Raw genomic sequence first — 20,681 nt, 5'->3', positions numbered from 1 at the left:
TTTACAAAATATGTGTACACTTTTATTTGATACTGAGCATTATCTATATAGAAAATTTTTACCTTATTTACATGTAAAAAATATTTAAAATTGTTATCTACCAGTCAATCAGTGAGAAATAGTTAGGATGCAGGCGAATTATCAAGTTATTGTTTTACAAAATTATCTTTTAATTACTGTCTGTATCTGTGTTTTCTCCTTAAATAAATAAAAAACAAAAAAAAAAAAAATATAAAGATGCAGCAAATAATAACCCCTTCGGTGATTTATGTCAGTTTGCAATGTCTATTTTAACATTGCCGCATTCAAATGCGGACATTGAACGTGTATTTAGCCAAATGAGTCTGGTCAAAACAAAACTCCGAAATTGTTTGGCGGTGAGAACCCTGAATGCCATTTTGTACGTGAGATTTGGCCTAAAGAGAGCAGGAAAGTGCTGTTATTCTTACACTGTTCCTGACGAAGTACTACGCTGAATTGGGACCAAACAAAGTTACGACTCCGTCTCTCAGCCTTCCACATCAGCTGCTGTTAATGAAGAAGATGAAGATATTGATATTTTATTTCACTGATTTTATTTCTAAATTAAATTTATGGTAGCTTTTTTTGGCATTTTTTAAAGTAATTTAGCATTTTTCTGGCATATTTTTCTCATCACTCTATTTCTCAACAAATACTAAGTTAAATTTATGTTGGCTTTTTTGGCATTTTTTAAAGGAATTTAGCATATTTCTGGCATATTTTTCCCATTACTCTAGCATATTTTGAAGTAGTTGAGTTGGTAACACTGTCAATGTCCCTTTGATCAAGTTCAGTTCCTACTCTCGAGTAGAACGGTCGCACTGAGCTATTGTCCCCACGCATAAATTTTGTAAAAAAAGTTTTTCGCGGGAATTTTCCCATTTTTCACCAAAATTTTCATCACATACCCTCATAGTGATCATAGTGCAGTGAAATTTCACCTTACGAGTGCTGTGAAGCCAGGTTTTTGACCTGCAGAGTGTCGTTTAAACATTTTATTTTCTCAAGTGAAACCTTTTAACGTGATATCGAGTGAAACAAACTAGTTCCGGTCAAACGGATTCTGACAGTGGATAGAGTTACACTCTATCCGCAAAGTTTTTTTTTTTTTTTTTTATTATTTATTGAGTTAGTTTATACATTTGAATATAAACTAATATAAACAAGATCATATTTCATTTTGTAATTTTACATATTTTTACAATAAATATAACATTTCTTTTTAAATACATTCATTCTTCCTTCATTCTTCAGACTTTCAGGCATTTCATCATACATTTTTAGTCCTTTGTACATTAGGCAGTTCTGTGATTTTGTTTTTTTCATATGTGGCAATCTAATCCTATTTACATTTCTGGTTTCGTAATTATGAACATCTCTATTAAAAACAATTTCATCCTTAAAATATTTTGGCATTTGGTTGTTCATGATTTTATGTACAAAAATTAACACATTAAATAATAGTCTCTTTTTTATAGAAATCCAATTTAGCTGTTCTCTCATTTGATCTATGCTTGCGTATTTTCCTTTTCCTAGTATACATCTCATAGCTCTATTTTGTATAACATCTAGCTTGTTCAAGTTTCCTTCATTGGCCAAATACAACACAGTAGAGCAATAATCTAAATGTGGAGCAACTATAGTTTTATAAATCAGCTCTGTAGTGTTTCCATTTAGTTTATTTCTTAATCTTCTAAGAAAATTGACTTTTTTAGATACCTTTTTTAGCACATATTCAAAATTTGCTGCGAAAGTTAGTTTTGAATCTAGTATCACACCCAGGTACTTAATTTCATTTACTTTTTCAATTTTTTCGCCATTAATTGTCAATTTTAACTCTGTGTTATGTGTTTTGTTGCCTATTTCCATATATTTTGTTTTGTTGACATTCAGTTTTAATTTGTTTAATTTCAGCCATTTCGCTATATTTTGTAGGTCTTCATTTAATTTATTGATTGCATCTATGTATTCTTCACATGAAATATAGATTAATGTATCGTCTGCAAATAATCTAATTTTGCAATGTTTTATGGTTTTAATTATATCATTAATGTAAATAATGAATAGAATTGGACCTAATACCGACCCTTGTGGAACACCGAGGTTGTTTTCTATCGGTTCTGATTCTGAGCTTTCCACTTTTGTTACCTGTTTTCTTTCATGGAGATATTCTTTGAAAAGATTTAGAGCTACTTCAGAAAGACCTATATCTTCTAATTTTTCCAAAAGTTTTTTCCTTTCTATCGTTTCAAATGCTCTTTTAAAATCTAAAAATGTTGCAATGGTGATTTTTTTATTATCTGTTTCTTTCTTCCATGTATTAATCACAATGTTTATTGCAGCTTCACAAGAGTTATTATTACGGAATCCTGATTGTTCGTCACATAATATATGATGTTTTTCCAAATACTCAACGAGTTGTTTCTTTATTACAATTTCTAGTACCTGTTCGTATTTTGGTAACATATTTATAGGTCTAAATTCTTCGCATTTTCTGGTATTAACAACTTTCGGAATCGGGATCACAATAGATGTTTTCCATGTGTTTGGAAATTTTCCACTTCTTAACGATTCATTTATTATGTTCAGTAGATGAGGTCCTATCACTGGCATTGCATCCCTTAAAACTGTAAAGCTTATTCCATCTGGACTCTCTTTTGATTTGGTGCTGTTTAGAATCTGTAAAAGATATGTTTCATCAATCTCTTTAAACACAAGTTTTTCTCGGTTTAGGGGAACATTTCTCACGCGGTTGTCTTCCTTCAGTATTGGTATACTCTGATGTAATTCCGTTATGCTGTTTACAAAATATTTGTTGAAGCAGTTCTGTATGCTACCCTGTATCTGATGTGGAAATTCAATGTCATGTTTCATCCCTTTATCTTCAGTTTGCATTAATCCTTTTATGGTTTTCCACATTTTTTTAGTGTCTCCTTTTTCACAGATAATTTTATTTTTGAAGTAATCGTTCTTACAAACTTTCAGTTGTTTTGAGTATTTATTTCTTGCATTTTTGAATGCTTTCCAGTCTTGTGTGTTTCTTGAGATTTTTGCAATTTTGTACAGTCTATCTCTTTCATATTGTATTGATTGTAGTTCTATGTTATACCATTTATTTGTTCCTCTTATTTTAGTAGTTTGGATTGGTATTAACTGGTCGATTACTTCTTGAAGGTTATTTATTAATGATTTAGCCTTTTCATTAAATTCCATTTGATGAAGTTCATTCATATCACCCAGAAGTTCAATTAACCTTTCACTGTTATATTTTTTATAATTTCTGTATTTTATTACTTTGCTGGTTTTCGTATTAGTTCTTTTTGTGTTATCTGTAATGTGGATAAGGTTATGGTCGGTTATTTTTGGCTCATCTAGAACTTTTACATTCAAATCTAATCTGTTGGATATGACAAGGTCAATTAACGTCCTGGATTTATCCGTTATTCGTGTCTCACTTTTAACAAGTTGTTTCATTCCCGATGCTTGGATAATTTTTTTAAGTCTTTTAGTATATGTATCATTCAAATTTTTGAAATTTATATTAAAGTCACCAGTTAGGATATTATCTTCTTCCTCTTCTAGGTTTTGGGTGCACCAGTTCTCTATAAATGATAAAAAGTCTTTTGTACTTGCATTTGGAGAATGGTAAATTACTCCGTATACTCCTTTCTTATATCCAGAAGTTATCCTGATCGCTAGTATCCAGCAGTTCTTTTCGTATTTTGTGTTAGAAATAACTTCAAATATTATGTCTTTTTTGATAATTATTATTGCTCCCCCTGTGTGTCTACTGTAGGAATCACAGCGTATTGTTGAATATCCTTGAAAAGTAACTTCGCTGTCTTCAATATCGCATGTTATGTGAGTCTCGCTTAACATTACAAGTGCAGGATCATTTCGTTCAATCAAAATCTGTATTTCTTCATTGTTCGCTATCAGACTCTGAATATTTAAGTATATAATTCCTTGCAGTTGGTTGCTTTTTATAAAAAAATTACCTTTTTCTTCTCCAATTCCAATTTCCTTTTGTATACTGGACATTCGAAGCTCCACGCTGGATGATTTGAGTCCAGGTTTATCTTCAACTTGTTTTTAGTATTAATACAATTATTACACTTTTCTGTTCCTCTAATAGCCTTGCATTCTTCACTTTTATGACCACCTGTACATTTAGGGCATACAAAGGAGTCTTTTTTACATTCGCTCCCTTTATGGTTGAACCCGTAGCATTTATAGCAGCGCTTAATGTCAAATGCATCAAATACTCTGACCCTTTCCCATCCAATATTTATTTTTTGCATTTGCAACATTATTCCATGTGTTTGTGTATCTACTTCCAAATATATTATATATTCTTCTCCTGTTTTTAATTTCTTGTTTTTTATTACAGTTACTTCCATTTTTTGTGGTTCTTCTGGAAACTCGTTCTGAATTTTTATGTTCTGAACGATTTCTTTTTCATCCATTTTATGTGTTACTCCAACGACTTTTATTGATGGGAATCTTTTATTTGGGATCTTCGTTGTATATTTTTCACAGAACTTTATTTTTATGTCTTCCTGTAGTTTTTCAATATGCTGACTATTTCTACATGTAACAATTATTTTACCATCCTTTGCATTTTTTATTCCCATCACTCCTGTTTCAATTGGATCAATTTGTTTTTTAATATCCTCTTCGGTTTTCTCCGTGGTCTGCTCTTCTTTCGGAGTGATAATAATTTTTTTCCCCAAATTTTGGTATTGCTTATTGTTACCCGTAATTTCCTTAAGTATTCTATTTTCTCCAGAAATATCGGCCATTTTTGCTGCCATTTCGCTTATTAACCCCAAAATTGTAATTGTTTTCGGGGTTAATTTATTAATTTGTTCTTTGTTTAGTTTTGTCGAAATGTCATTAATGCAATTTTGTAGAATTAGAACTGCATCTGTGGCTTTATCAATAAAACTTTTAGGATCCATCTTGAGTTACTTTATTTATTTCACTATTCACGGCAAAAATCAAGTTTTATGTCCGTTTATCTCAGATCACCTGTCTATTTTAATGTTTTTCTGTGGTTTTCTTCTGTCAAAACTTTTAATGTAAACTTTAAAGATATATTGCACCTTGTTTACTCAAGACAACGAAAAACCAATTATTTGAATACATTCATTTACCACTTCTTTTTAAAACGATATATTGCTTGATTATTTTGAAACACCAATATAGCAACACTTTAACATAATTTAAGGACAACTTTATTGTTATATTCAGAGTTTAATTCCATAGATTCCAATCGTACAAAAAGTGTACGTTTAAAATTGTGATTTCGGATCAGTGCAAGTGCTATAATCTCCAAAAACAAAAAAAAATGGTCGATAGTGTGGCGGGCACCGCGGCGTCAGGGCGGCCATCTTGTTTCCTCCTAGAAGGTTCTCGAACAATCTGGAAGCTTCCAAAGCTTCTACGGACCACCCACACACAATCTTCCACAGTAAGTGACTGCCATTTTGATTTAGAACAATGTGCCTTTTATTCCAAACAGAGTGAATCAGTGATGGGAACACACATACAATCAAATATATCCAGTGTTCTCCAGTGCTTAGTACATTTTACTATTACTTCAGTTTTCAAGGCCAAATAGTCACAAACTTTACTACGCACAGACGTTTCTATAGTTTTCCGCCCCCTCCAGTGCATCGACCAAAATAACAGTAAGATCCGACAAACTTTCAGTTCACACATATCAAATCACATAACTATCGCGCACAGACGTTTTTCCCTTTCCACTTCCAACCCAGAGCCCCTCTCACCAGCATTAATTTTCTTGAGAAAAGTTTTTACGCACCAATTTCACATCACCAACGCACTCACAGACAGTCCATTTCCCCCTCCCCTCGGGGTGTCCCACAGCGCCACCTTCAGGGGTAAAAGTTCCCAACAAATCTCATCAAAACAACTCTCCCAGACAGTTTTAGAGTAGCCTCACACACCGTTCTCGGCAGGCACGGTAATTCCCGGGCTCTGCCCGCAGGACCCTTCCACTCTACGCACAAAACCATATTTGCTCCCCGGTCGGCCTCTGTTTCCACGGACTCTGCCATTTCATCGCTCACTCGTAGCAGTTTGGAAAAATAATAATGTCGACCTCAGAGTCTTCGGACTCTGAGTCTGAAACAATAAAGAGCTACGCGGCATATGTCAAGGCCATGTCGAAGTCCCGAAAAAGAAAGTCGGATAATGGAGACAAAGGCGAAGAGACTGCCTCAACGGGTGAAAACTCGAAAACAGATTCCAACCCAACTAGCGACCAACAACAGACCATGACCCCGAACTCCTGCCCTGAACAAGAGGAACTCCTCCCCTCCCCTTTGAACCTGAGAAGAATTGTCTCCATCATCACCGAAGGGAGCAACAAGCTCAACAAAAATGATAAGAGCGAAATTACGTCTCTGGTTGACTCCCTCATGGCAGACCTCACATCCATCTCCCTAGAACTTACTGCAGTGAGGACCAGAAGCGTCACCATTGACCAGATCCTTGCCTCCCAACAGTCCCTAATCGTTAAAATTGACAAGGAGATCTGTAATCCTGAAACCAGCATCCCCATTTCCACTACAAGTCCGAGATCATACGCAAGCGCTACCGCCAGCTCACCCCCTCTGTCCAAATCCATAATTACGAATGGAGTCGAACGACCAGCCCCTCTCCTACAGCCTACCATTTTATTCTATCCGTCCATCCCAGAGGGCAAAACATCAGAGGAAGTGCAGAAATGCCTAAACGAAATCCTTAACCCTCGGAAGGACGGATTCCAAGTAGTCCGTACGCGGAAGATTAAAGGGGCTGGGATTGCTGTCCAAACCACCACTCCCGGAGGCATCCTCAACATCCAGAAGGCGATGGATAAACTGGCCGACAAGGGCATAAAAATGGTAGCTCCCCAGGGACGCCTACCTAAAATCGTGATTTACGACATCCCCCGAGGAGACTCGGAAGGAGACACCGCCTTGTTCGACGAAATTTTCGAGAACAACATCTCCTCTCTAAGGTCGACCATCTGAGAACCATGAGACGAGTCTCCCTGTTCGGGAAGAAAGAGGGAGCTACCATGAACATGGTAGTAACTTGTCATCCAGAAGCCAGGAAACTCCTCATTGATAGCGGCCTATGCTTCCTGGGATGGAACGCCTGCAGGACCAGAGATTACCTGGGAGCAACCAGGTGCTTCAAATGCCAGCAATACGGCCACATCTCCAAGGCCTGCACCCAACAGAGCTCCACCTGCAGACACTGTGCAGAGACGGGGCATGAGTTTGAATCTTGTCCGAAGAAAAATCTGGTGGCTACATGTGCCACGTGCACCAGATTCAAGAAACCAGCCAACCACGCGACAGGTGACAGACTCTGCCCAGCACTGCAGGCCGCCATCAATGTAGGCCGCCATCAATGTGCAAGTCAGAATGACCGACTATGGTCAATAACTCCTCCCTTTCCATAGGTCAGATCAATCTTCAGAGATCTCGAAGATTCCAGAGATAGCCTGATTTTTAATGTCAGTTCCATACAATTTTTTCTTAAAAAAATTATGACTCCTTCATTTGTACACGCAATTGCTTCATACAAAATTTTATAGCATATTAATGATCAGCAGAATCCATTTCTAGCCAAAAAAATACACTTGAAGATTCAAGTCTCTATGTCTATGAAAGGCGATTTTCAGCCCAATGTGCGGCGTGCCCATTTGAATCATTCAAGGCAAAGAGCCTTCATATTACAGACATTATTTTTTTATTGTCAAACATTATTTTTTTATTGTTAGACATTATTTTTAATTTGTCAGACATGCTCCCTTTCACTTCAAAACAACCACCCACTCTCACTAATCTCTAGTCTCGCCCACAATCCCACATCATGTAATATATTATATTCACCCATTGTTTTGTAATGTTTAGTTAGTATATATTTTGCTCTGAGGAAGGAATGGTTGTTCCGATCCGGTCGGCTATATAGTGGTTCAAACAATGTTACATTGTTTCATTTATTTACAATGGAATTCCACATAGTTATAGCTACTTTCAAAAGTATATTTTTATTAAATAATTATAAGCAATAATTAGTCGCCTGAAATATCAATACAAATTTGAAAATATCTCTCCAGTAAAATTAAATGCCGCCAACGGGAATTGAACCCGTGCCTTCTGATGTCCGGTCAGGTGTTCTGAAACCACTGAGCTATGTCGTCTTATTTCCAACCCGCCAAATGATTCAATATGTACTAGTACCTCAATCAACAATTACAATTATATTTTTTTCCACCTTTAAACAACCAACTTTATTTTTGTAGGAACGGCTTTGTCAGTGCTAAATTTCTCACTAGATGGCGTCGACATATAATATCTTAATTTATTGGTGAAATATTTTTTGACTGGTCTAATATTATTATTGCTTATAATTATTTGTTATCCTTTATGCTATGCATAAAACCTTGTCTTATAAACATTAGTTTATCATTAAAAATAATATATTTTTATTGTTATATGATCTTAGTGTTTTTGTTGTCCATCATTTCTTCGTGTAATCAAAATCGCTTTCTTAGGTTTAGAACCGCCGGCGATGCTATATAATGTGCATATACGTACGTATGTATGTTGTATGTTGTACAGTCGGGGTTGGTAGGGAGGCAGGAGCGAGGAATGTTCTGGACGTTTCGAGAGGCAGACCTCTTCCAGCGAGGTCGCTGACCCCTGGGCTGGTGGCCAGATGCAATGATGATTGTTACAGTGCAGTCACTGACCACTGCCCGTGGAAGGAATTTACCTGTACATTTTAATCAATTATTTATGAGCGCATCAAATAATTTTTATTTAAGAAAAAATTGTGTGTATTGTCAATGTATTATTAATTATTCAATTTTATTATTACCTATATCTTATTATACCCATTACCCAAGAGTTTCAGCTCATTTTTCGTACTTAATGTCAATCCTGATGATCAATGTGTATTGAAAACATGGAACAATAGTACTAATATTGATGAAGTAGACATTTTAATAGACAAGTATTTAAAAAAATCTGATGATGACGTGAAGCAGCCCTTTATTTCGAAGACGGTTAGTACCAAATAAGTGTGTTACTAGCACAGTTGCCAATAATGAATTGTTATGTAGGTACTTTGTATTCTACCTTATACGCGTCTTGTTTTCTTGTCTTGTTGTTTAATGTTTAATTTCATGTAATTAAATACCAAACAAAATGGAAGTTTTTATTTATGTTATTTGGAAGTTTCATTCTATTATAATTTTACTGGTCTTCCATTAAAAGCCTTAGCTTGTGGATGGAAGAAGAGTTAACATTTCACATATTATGTACAAATAAAGTCACGTGTACAGTTAATACAATGCAGTTAATACAGTTAATACATTTCATATAATTATTATTACTATTTACTATAATCATGTATTTCAATATATATGTATGTGTAGGTAATATAGACACATGGCAATCAGACCCGTTAACTAAAATATGTAAACATATATGTATTCAGTAAGAAGAAAAACAAGTAAGATTTTTAGTGTGACATTCTCTAAAATACTTTTTGATGGAGTTCAACAATTGTATATGTGTTAGGTACTCTTCATAGATTGCTATACGTTTGGTTTGGTCTTAACACTGATGGAACCATACTGGTGTTCCGGTGAAATTGGGCCCTAAATGTAATTCGACTGTTTGTTTAACCGAGTGTTGTTTGATTGCAGGCTATCATGTGCTACACGCCCAAGTTCCTGTGGGACTCGTGCGAAGGCGGCCTCATGCGGACCATCGTGATGGGCCTCAACATGGGCCTGTGCGAGGACAAGGAGAAGGAAGAGAAGAAGTCTGTCCTCATCGACTACCTGCTGCGCCACGTCAGGGTGAGTACCTGCTCTCTCGTAGCCCTATACAAAAGTCAACCCTTTTCATTCACACCCATTTCAGTTATGTGACTCTGTTCAAATCTAGTCAATAAAAACGGCCATAGTCATTTCAAGCGATATTACGTTATTTTTAGCAACCTCTGTATTCCAACCAGTCGCTTAGGCACCCGGACAAAACAGAATAATGGCGAAACAGAATAGTGACAAAACAGAACAGTGACTACACAGAATAGCGATAAAACAGTACAGTTACTTACCCGAACAGTGACAAAACATAATAATAGCAGAACAGAACAGTAGCAAAACAGAAAAATATTAGAACAGAACAGTGACAAAACAGAATAATACAGGGTGTCCGGAAACTCGTAGTACAAGCGGGAAACTGGTGAATCTACATCACATTTGGAGTCGATTTTGTAGTATATTTTTTTTTATTTGAGCTTTCGTTATCGAGTAAATCGAGTTTGAAGTTGATTTTTTTTTATTTTTTTTATTTTTTTTTTAATCAAATTCTTATAAATTATTACTGAAGATCAAAGTACCCAACTAATTAAAACTATTTGAAAGTAAAACAAATGAAGAAACTCGGATTTGAAGCATTATTTTGAAATCACCCTTCATTTAACCCGGTGTAATCATAAAATATTTCTGCTCTGCAGGGTTAAAACATCTGTTATTCAACCCTAAACACCAGAAAAAACTTTAACCCTAAAATAGCCGAAAAATATTTTTTTTTTGTTTTTTTTTTTTTTTTTTTTTAAAATGCTCAAATCAAAAAACTTTATGTTTTTTTGGGTTCCCCATGTGGTGTAGATTCTCCAGTTTCCCGCTTGTACTACGAGTTTCCGGACACCGTGTATAATGAAACAATAGGGTAAAATTCTGGAATTCCGCTTCAATGTTAATACGCATCAATTATTGAAATAACACTTCGTTTAAAAGATGGTAGAGAGATGAGCCTAAATAGATTATCGCGTTCTTAGTTTTGGGTTATTTAAATAATTTGTGCCTATTACGAGTGAAACAGACCCTCCTGGCAAACGTCACTTGGTTCACACATGGCGTCTGTGACGTCAAAAAACACGAGAAATTTTGACACTTAAATAATTTTCTTGTTCCAATTAAGTTGAATCGAAGTGTTATTTCAATAATTAGTACATAATAGGATTGAGGCAGAATTCTAGAATTTTATCAATAATGGGTTAGAGACTTTCGGGTTCTGTGAAAGTCCTATTCAAGTTCTGTTATTATATCATTATAGGCTAGTTGCTCGACAAAACTGATATAAAAACAGAACTTGAAAAAATCTTTCACAGAACTTGAAAATGAACGTTGAAATTTGATGAATTGTTCAAATTCTCCGAAACAACCCGTCCTTAGATTAGATTTTTTCCATTACTTTTTGTTAATATTCTGTTTTGTCATTGAACCGTCGCGTCGACGTCGTTTACTGTCGGTCTTGCGAAAATGGCTGAACGTTGTAAAATAAATGTTTCAGTGAATGTCCTGCCATATGACGAATATAAACCGTAAAAATAAGTGAGACCCGTTACCGTCTGTCCAAGTCTGTCTTAGCAGTCGGTGTCGGTACGTGATCAATCATCCGTCCTCGTTATGTGTTTATTGACTCGAAGGTTTTTCTATCGAGTCAACGATCTTTGAAAAGAATCTGTCCAGTCCAGTGTCCTTCAAAAGATGTGGGATAAATGTGCTGTTTTGCTATGTTATACCGTTTTGTTGCGTTTAAAAATTTTATTGCATCAATAAGTTTTATATTCAAGCATAACCATCTATCGAATCTAATGCAACGCTTTCAATTTAAATAAAACATTGACAGTAAACTAACTGTTGTCGAATGAAAGACGGACATGTCGCCACTTTTCAGTCGACATTTTTTGTCAACTTCATTATTTATAAATAAAATCACGAAGCCACGTCAGTCTTCATTTCGTGATCTTTCCATCGAACTATACGAAGAACTGTTATTAGAAATTCGGAAGTTGTTGGTTGATAAACAGGAGATTTTTTTATCATATACATTTGTGCATTTTTTTATCTTGAAATTCGCGGTCCATCGAGTAATAAACAGATTGGATACCCTAGGAAATGAAGCAGCAAGTAGAGCGCGAATTGCGGAAACTTTCTAAGTGGTAGATAGATGCTCTCAGTATCGCCCCGGTGAAAGTTCGTCATTCAGAATAGAAACGTCGCTTCATATGGTTTTAGCCGTGTTTGGTGACCAGATCTGAATAGCCAGATACATCCTCACCTTCCTCTTCCCTATCTTCTTCACCTCAGCCTCACGACATATCCCAATAAAATTATAGAAACCATAGTCCGGATTGTTGGAACTTTTATTCAATATCTACGATTTTTTTTCTGGACTTGAGTCAACACCGCTGATACCTAAGTCAAATCCTAATTGGATAGTGCCGACATTTATTTCGTATAATAACAGCAATAAATTAAAAAATATAATGTCACCCAATTTCATAAAAAATCGTGTGTGCATTAACGCCACCAAAATTTGATAGAATGCATTGTCATCGACAACGAGTCTATCTGCTGAGTTTCAGCTCGATCGGATGTTAAGTAAGTGAGTTAATTCCCACTTCAGAATTTCCATTTCATTCATTCATTCAATTAAGAAAACACAATAAAATTAAAATAGATGACTTCAGTGATAAAAATTATTGTTGTTTTTTTTTTATATCTACAGCGATATAGAGGTGATATGGCGCTAATGAAATTGACAATTTATAATTATCAGTAAAAAAAATATTTAAGTAATCCCACAATGTTTGGTCAGAGTATTGGCACATCGCTAGTCAATATCCAAGGGAGCCTGCTATGCCTCAGTACCGTACTTTTAACAATTACCTTATTTCTAAAAAAAATATATTTCCTCATATTGGACATTGTCCATGATCCATTCCTTCTTGTGCTTGACTCCTCAGATTGTACATTATTTGGTCTAGAAATGGGAACATTAAGATCACATATTTTTGGTTGTCCCTCTCTAAACAAATATCATATTAAGCCTAATCTAAAAACAGGCCTCCATTCAACATTTCCCTTTTTCCAAGTCTGAATTCGAATCCAATCTTCCATATCATTTTGAAATTTGCCAATTTAAACAAAATTTATTTATAAATTCACCTTCCCTCTCTCCATAATTTGATATGTTAAAGTAGAATACACTTGAAAGGAAATAGCCAGAAACATGTGATAAAAAAAAACCTTCAAAAGAAACTGATTTAGAATTTTTTTCATGTTTTGAATTTTTTAATAGCACTGAAAGAACTCACAAAAAAGCATTTCACATTTCTTTTAAATTCAGTTATCAGTTTTAATTTGGTTTTCTGTAACCTCATTGTCAATTTTAGGTAATTTGATTCGTAGTATATTTATACTGTGTAATTGTTTTAAAATATTTCTTTAATAAAATATTATTTATTCGGTGTTTTAAATTTAAAAAGGATATAATAAGCAGTAATTGTTGATTGAGTTACTAGTACATATTGAATTATTTGGCGGGTTGAAAATAAGCTCACATAGTTCAGTGTTTCATAGCACCTGACCGGACATCAGAAGGCACGGGTTCAATTCCCGTTGGCGGCATTTGTTCTTACTCGGGAGATATTTTCAATTTGTATTGATATTTCAGGTGACTAATTATTTAGCACCACACCTCTTGTCATGCTATGCTGGGATATAGAGCAAGTCGTGATATCGACCCCGACGGTAGTTGTTCCGTACCATCAATTTATAACATTCCAAGGGGTATGGGCTGTCAATAAAATAGTTAATAATAATTTAAAATATATTTTTTTAAGTTGCCCATTATAAGCAATCCGTGTACACACTGGTAATTTCTAGTTATAACAGATTTCAGTACTGCCCTTGTGCGTGATTGCTTTTTTCATTTCAATTTACATCAAGGATTCAATTTCAATAATAATGGAAACATTATTGCTAAATGCAATATAAGTCTCTGTAAAAGACATTTTGAAAAGAGAATTATTTTTTTGTAAAACGTGTTTTGATTTGATTGTGGTTAGCCAAGGACAAGTTTCACATGTTTTTACTTTACATATCAAATACACATATTTTTATCTACAATATTCAGATAACCTTGCTGCCCATTCACACATCAAACATTATATAATTGTCAGGAAGTAACTCTCACTATTCTTAAAAAATATAAAATTATTGGTTCAATTTTCACTTCCTTGCAATTAAATTTCATGAACACTTTTTTATGTGAAAACTGAGGTCGAGAAAGAAACACCGAAATAGGCTATTGTGTTAATGGGAAGAAGACGAAGATACCGGGAAGCCATCAAACTAACCCAACTGCTAGAGCCAGTGAATCTATGGCACCCTTTTTTATATTAACTGCGCACGGAAGGCCTCAGGCCCTATGTCATCTTTGGAGGCGCTATGTGGAGGGTCTTTTTGAGGAGAGGAAGGAGTGATAGAAGCGACCCGTTCTCACGTGGTAAATGTCAACCGTGTAGAAATGTTGGGCGCGCGTTTGACGTGTTTTCAACTACACCAAAGGGATCAGTGACGCTAGTTCCTCGGAGCATCTTCCACTGTAATATCGGTAGAACATGGACAGCATCCGATGCCTGTGCTATAAATATCGCATCCGTTCAATCAAAAGATTGCCCGTATCTGCACAGGCTCAAGGGTTTATTTCATGAATTTTGGGGCTCCAGACCAAAGGTGGCTGCCGATTTCAACACTGGGGAGCACTTGCGATTTGTATAGGGTCAGCAGTTGTTTACTACCTGCAGTATCTGCGGACCCTGTACAAATTGAGTTGAACATTATATAGAACGATTTGCTGACCTCTCTGTTTCTTAAATATTGAAGACAATATTAGTGATTTCTAAACGAAAATCTGAAACAGAAAAATCAGAAAAGGAAACGGTCACATCTGGGACTCGAACCCAGGACCCTTGTCTTTCCGTGACAGTGCTCTACCATCTGAGCTAATGGGACCCTATTCCCCTCGGTCACTTTTAACTGTATCATACTTCGAATAAGAACTACTAACAACATTGTCTTCATTTTTTTCTTTCACCGCACATTTTTATTGGCAACTATCTTTATGTATGATCGCAAGATTCAACCCGAACTAAATGCAATCTAGACAGCGTCTTTTTAGATAAACCTATCTTATTTTTTTATTTTTTAATGTGCGACATCTGTTGACTTTTCTGCAAGTCTAGAATGAATATTTATTTTTCGGAATAACTTTATTGAGTAAAACCTCAAATTGTAATATTTAAATATTGAAGACAATATTAGTGATTTCTAAACGAAAATCTGAAACAGAAAAATCAGAAAAGGAAACGGTCACATCTCTGTTTCTTCCCCCTTCCGTTGGGAGTATCATGTTTATGATACATATACTCCGCAGATACTGAAAATAGCAAACAACTGCTGACTCTACCCTTCCCTACTCAGCTTCTGAGAGGCTAACTTGACTCTGGCTTTGATGGAGCCCCATGCTGGAGCTGGTCACATAGAGTTACACCATGCATATCAAAAAGGCATGTTGGGAAGATAGCTTCCGTTGAAGGAGACTAGATTGTCATTTCGGTCCTTTTTAGATATAATCAGACATGATTGTTTCATTGGAAGACGATTGAGAGAGAAGAAGTGACTGTTACAATAATTATATCCCACACCTTTTTCCAACTGGGCCAAATTTTCAACACTGAAACTAACTTATTTTTTCTCTTTTCCAGTGCCACAAACTCTACGCATTCCGCTACTGGGCCTGCGAACTCCTCTGTCTCATCAACATCATCCTGCAGCTGTGGATGATGGACTCTTTCTTCAACGGAGAATTCATGTCCTACGGCCTACGCGTCATGCACATGACGGAAGAGCCGCAAGAAGCTCGCGTGGATCCCATGATATACATCTTCCCCAGAGTTACCAAGTGCATCTTCCATAAGTATGGTGCGTCGGGATCCATCCAGAAGCACGATTCCTTGTGTATTTTACCCTTGAACATCGTCAACGAGAAGACCTACATCTTCTTGTGGTTCTGGTACATCATTCTGGCCATCATCTTGTGCATGTTGGTTATCTATCGATGCATCATTATCTTTCTTCCGGAGGTTCGCCCGCGTCTGCTGCACGCTCGCAATAAGATGGTGTCACGCCAGATGGCCGAAATCATCTCCAAGAAGTGTGATCTCGGAGACTGGTGGATTCTGTACATGCTGGGGAGGAATATGGATCATATGATCTATTCCGAAGTTATCTCGGAGCTCTCCAAGAAGTTGGACAACGAAGATCCTCCGATACGTGAATGAGATAAGTTAAACCGCGACGTAGAGCGGTTTTAAAAGGGTTTTGTGACGGACAATTTCGTGGACTAAACAATCAAGATTATAACAATTTTGTTGTTCAAGTCCTAATTTGTGTTGATAAGGATAATGTTTCATTCATATGGTCGAATGTTAGTTCATTGCTATCTTCGGTCCCTCGTTTGGTGTTAATAAGTAATAATAATTGTGAATCACAATGCTGTGTTCTATATAATTATGTGAATTTGTGATTTGCAAAGTATTTTGCGCAATGATAATTTTGAAAGGTAGCACATCATTTTTATTGTCAAGACTAAATATTGCCTTTTACAAAATGATATTGTATTAGTTAATAATGATAAGTAATGAAAACGTTCCAATTAATAATTAATAATTGGAAAGTTTTCCAAGAATGTTCTGAAATGCATTCTCAATTATTTTTTCCTCATTTCTTTCTTGGAATTTTTGGTTATTATTTGGTAAGACAGAGATCTGTGATCACACTAACCACAGGCAGACCTGAATAACCAGGAAAACCAGAATATTGGTATGAAACGGGAATATTATTGGGGTGATGTAAGAAAATTTATTTGATTGTCTAAGGACGGGTTGTTTCGGAGAATTTGAACAATTCATCAAATTTCAAAGTTCATTTTCAAGTTCTGTGAAAGATTTTTAAAGTTCTGTTTTTATTTCAGTTCTGTCAAGCAACTAGCCTATAATGATATAATAACAGAACTTGAACAGAACTTTCACAGAACCCGCAAAAGAACGTTGAAATTTGATGAATTGTTCAAATTCTTCGAAACAACCCGTCCTTAAGAGTTCTAAATTTGGAATAATTGTATTCTGTTTTGGTTTAGTAATTTTGGCAATTTCATGATAATTTCGTAAACGTCATATTTGCTGCATCCAAACATAAGTTTGGAATTATCAATGTAAATTTCAATTGATCTGAAATTTATACATTGAAATAAATTTATCAATGAACGTTATTAGAAATCAATTGCTTCTTTATGATGGAATTGAGGTCAAAAAAATTGTACCGACGACTGAAGAATGAAGAATGAGCCCTCTGTGTTCTGATTTCATTTAAAAGTGCTATCAAATTTCAGTTTCAAAAAAACAAATTACTTTGCTTTAAATAAAAATCTAAATTTGGCCCTTTTATCTCAATTATTTGTGGATATACTATACAAGAATCGCACTTTCCAGGGCCACAAATTTTTATCACCCTTTAGGTCAGCATTTTGTTAGGTCAGAAAGCCCGTCAATCAAAAGTATTACAAATAATGATCAATTATATTTTGAATTTAATATTTTTTCTGTTATCAGGCTAAAGTTATTTGGTGGCAATCATAAAAAATTATCTTGACAATACATGTGTAGAATTAAATAAATAAAAATTGACAACTGACTAATTATTCTAATAGATGACTAAATAATAAATATACGATGCTACTATTGTAATAAGTGATTAATTAAGTTTACATTTATACTTTTGTATTGAGAAATAAGTATTATGTAGTAAGTTTTTCGATTGTGTTTATTTTTGATGTTCTGTAAAATGTAATTTTTTATCTTTCGATGTAACACTTGTTGTTGATTGTGATTTTGGAAGAATTTTTACATGTGTTTTGTATACATTTTTTGCTCTCTTATGTGCATCGATTAGCATGCTTTATATATACATATTTTCTGATATGCATGCTCAACAATAACTTCCATTATTATATGTATGTAGATTGGCCTATCATTAAGGCGATCTTCACTTATCTCTTCCTCATCTCCCCTGTATTGCCAGTTAGGTGGTTTTGTGTCCAATGCTCATAATGGTATAACCTCAAATATCACTTGCAAAACCAGGATCATTTATTTTCAGTATTTTTTTGTAATGTGATTATTACATTCCTAGTTGCCAGGAAGCAGTGGGACTATGGCATCTCTGTGGCGTGCATTCCATAAATGCTGAAAAGCTGTGCCTATCCTAAGAAAAACAAAACTTTCATGAAAATAAAAGATTTGTGATCAAAAAATATATTTTTCCATAAATTTGTCAATATTTTGAGGTCATGTGATGTGACGAATTTACACTTTTAGTAAGATAATAAAATGGTAATTTCCAAATATTCAATGCACAAATTCATACACAAACATTAATACTACATATGAACTGATTATTGATCAATGCATGCCACTGGTTGCGAGACTGAAAGAAGAGTGGAGGTGATGAACATTAGATAGAGGAATGCAAGAGTTAGAATATCTGACTTCAGATCTGATCACCAGCCATTTTAAACAAGTTCCATCTCTCTCTAGGGCTATACGGAATGTACTAATCTACCACCACTCTATTATGAAGTCTCTTGAAAACATCGTTAACAACAACACCTCTTTAACCAGTGGAACGCCCAAGGCTAAATCCTCCATTAACAAGCAATGTTTTCCGCTCACTGTGGTGGTAGTAGGAGATTATCAAATATTGTCAGGTTATTCGTAACCCGGGATTGTGTGTTTTCTTTAAGAAAAATAAACCTGGCATTTCAGCTCTGGTAACTAAACGTGGCTAAATCCATTTAAAGCGTCTATTTCAACTGTTAACACTGATTTTTCTGTAGCAAGCAGTAACTGTAACAGTCAATATTCCTTTTTTTATCATAGATTTAAATAAAGACTGACATTTATATTCAACTGGAACTCTCACAATCATGTTTTTATAAATCATAATAGTAATTGCATTGTTAAGAAATACATTTTGTATTGTTACTATAGAATGATATGATAAGTTATTCCGCAGACATATAAGTAGTTCGGACTCTTGTGCGGTATTCACATAAAACATATGTCTGTGGAACAACTTATAATATCATTAATAAGTTGTTCCGCAGACACATCATTTCATCATTTTAACAAGTATTGTTTTAATTTAATTTTCGCAATATTGGTGCTGAAAATGTAATTTCAAATTATTATCATGAGCGTGTTCTGACTTTTATTTCAAATTAAGTTTTTAGTAAATAAGATGTTTTTTATACATTTTTTATACAATGCATGTCGTAATCTGATATAATAATAATATGTAAGGTGTTTTCTATTGAATTTTAATATGAATAATTACAATAGTTACTACATTTTGATATAAGAATTAAGTTGCTTTGGCATTATGGTCAATGCATTCAACGGACAAATCCATATATTTTTTTCCTTCCAAATGTAATTTTTATTTCCAGAGCTGCCATCTTAGATGTAAGTAAGATACAGTTTTGTGTTTTAGTTACTTTATTTTTTTTTTGGTGTCCATTTTGATGTTTGGAAATGATTACAATTTTGATTTAATTTGTAACTTCTGTTGAAAATTTCCTCTTGAAACATTATTTATTGACTGAAAGCAGGGTTTGTTTTCAAAGGGTTTAAAAGTAAGGAGTTACTTTTTACCTTAGTTTTTATGGGGTCGATTTCTGAGAATTTTTTCTTTTTTTTAATTTATCCTTGGTTATAAATTTAAAATAAAGTTCACAATTGTAATTCCAAACTTTGGTCCACGATCGACTGCTCGGAAAACCTTTTTGATGCTGTGCTAGTATGCAGCGAAATTCTTTTCAATACAAACCACAAATAGGACCAAATTTTTTCAACGTTTGGAATATATTATATTTTAAAATCCTAGCTATAAACCTAATTTTTTTTTTAAATATTATATTTTTTAGCCTATGAATGATAGTTAATTTGGTTTTGAGTGAGGGTTTTTTTATAGTTGTTTTTAATTGCATGATCATACTTTTAATTCATTCTTATTATTTTAAAATTTTTGTTCATTGGAAATGAAAAACAAATGAAATTTTTATTTTTAGTAATCTCATTCCATTTTTTCTAAAAATAAAACTGGTTTTGAAAAATAATGTCTTTTATTTTTTAGCATAATATTTATTTTAATATACTTTTATTTATTATGGGATCGAAAAAGAATCTCGAAGATGGAGATGAGCCAAACGTCGAATCTCCACCACTCTTCATAGAAAACTAGCAATAATTGAGGTGGCTGTGTTATGTATTAAGAATGCCAGATTGGATGCTGTTCCAGAGGGAAGACGGTCAGTGAGACGCCACACACATAGTTGGGAGAAACAAGTCAAGAGGCTGCTGAAATAGTTCAGGATAAGGACGCCCGGAGACAGTTCGTCGATATGATGACATGATATATACATATTTCAACAATCGCTTTTGAAAAGTTTTCGAAAAGTGAATTAGAAACTTGAGTCGGGCCATGTCAAGAATCTGAATAATAGAAGAGTATGTATGAGACGATGTATGAATGTGAATGAGGCAAGGAGTGTGTGCCAAGACTGAGTTGTTTGGTGGTCCGTCCTCTGCCTACCTCTGGTTAGTAAGTTGGAACAAACAATATGCTATCATGGTTATTGTTTATACAGATA

General features: G+C 34.6%; 1 protein-coding gene across 1 annotated transcript in view; it reads left to right on the top strand.

The window, feature by feature from the left end:
* ogre (optic ganglion reduced) overlaps positions 1 to 20,102 on the top strand; it is a 100,768-nt gene extending 80,666 nt beyond the window's left edge. Inside the window, exons 4-5 of the mRNA XM_089643271.1 lie at positions 9,758 to 9,913; positions 15,679 to 20,102. Of these exons, the coding sequence (XP_089499397.1) occupies positions 9,758 to 9,913; positions 15,679 to 16,254 (732 nt within the window). The 3' untranslated portion in view covers positions 16,255 to 20,102. The remainder of the gene's footprint in view (positions 1 to 9,757; positions 9,914 to 15,678) is intronic.
* Positions 20,103 to 20,681: the final 579 nt, after the last annotated feature.

The sequence above is a fragment of the Hesperophylax consimilis genome, chromosome 19, assembly GCF_061612785.1.
Source record: "Hesperophylax consimilis isolate HC1 chromosome 19, BYU_Hcon_1.0, whole genome shotgun sequence".
NCBI lineage: Eukaryota > Metazoa > Arthropoda > Insecta > Trichoptera > Limnephilidae > Hesperophylax > Hesperophylax consimilis.
This window is presented reverse-complemented; position numbering and strand designations above follow the sequence as displayed.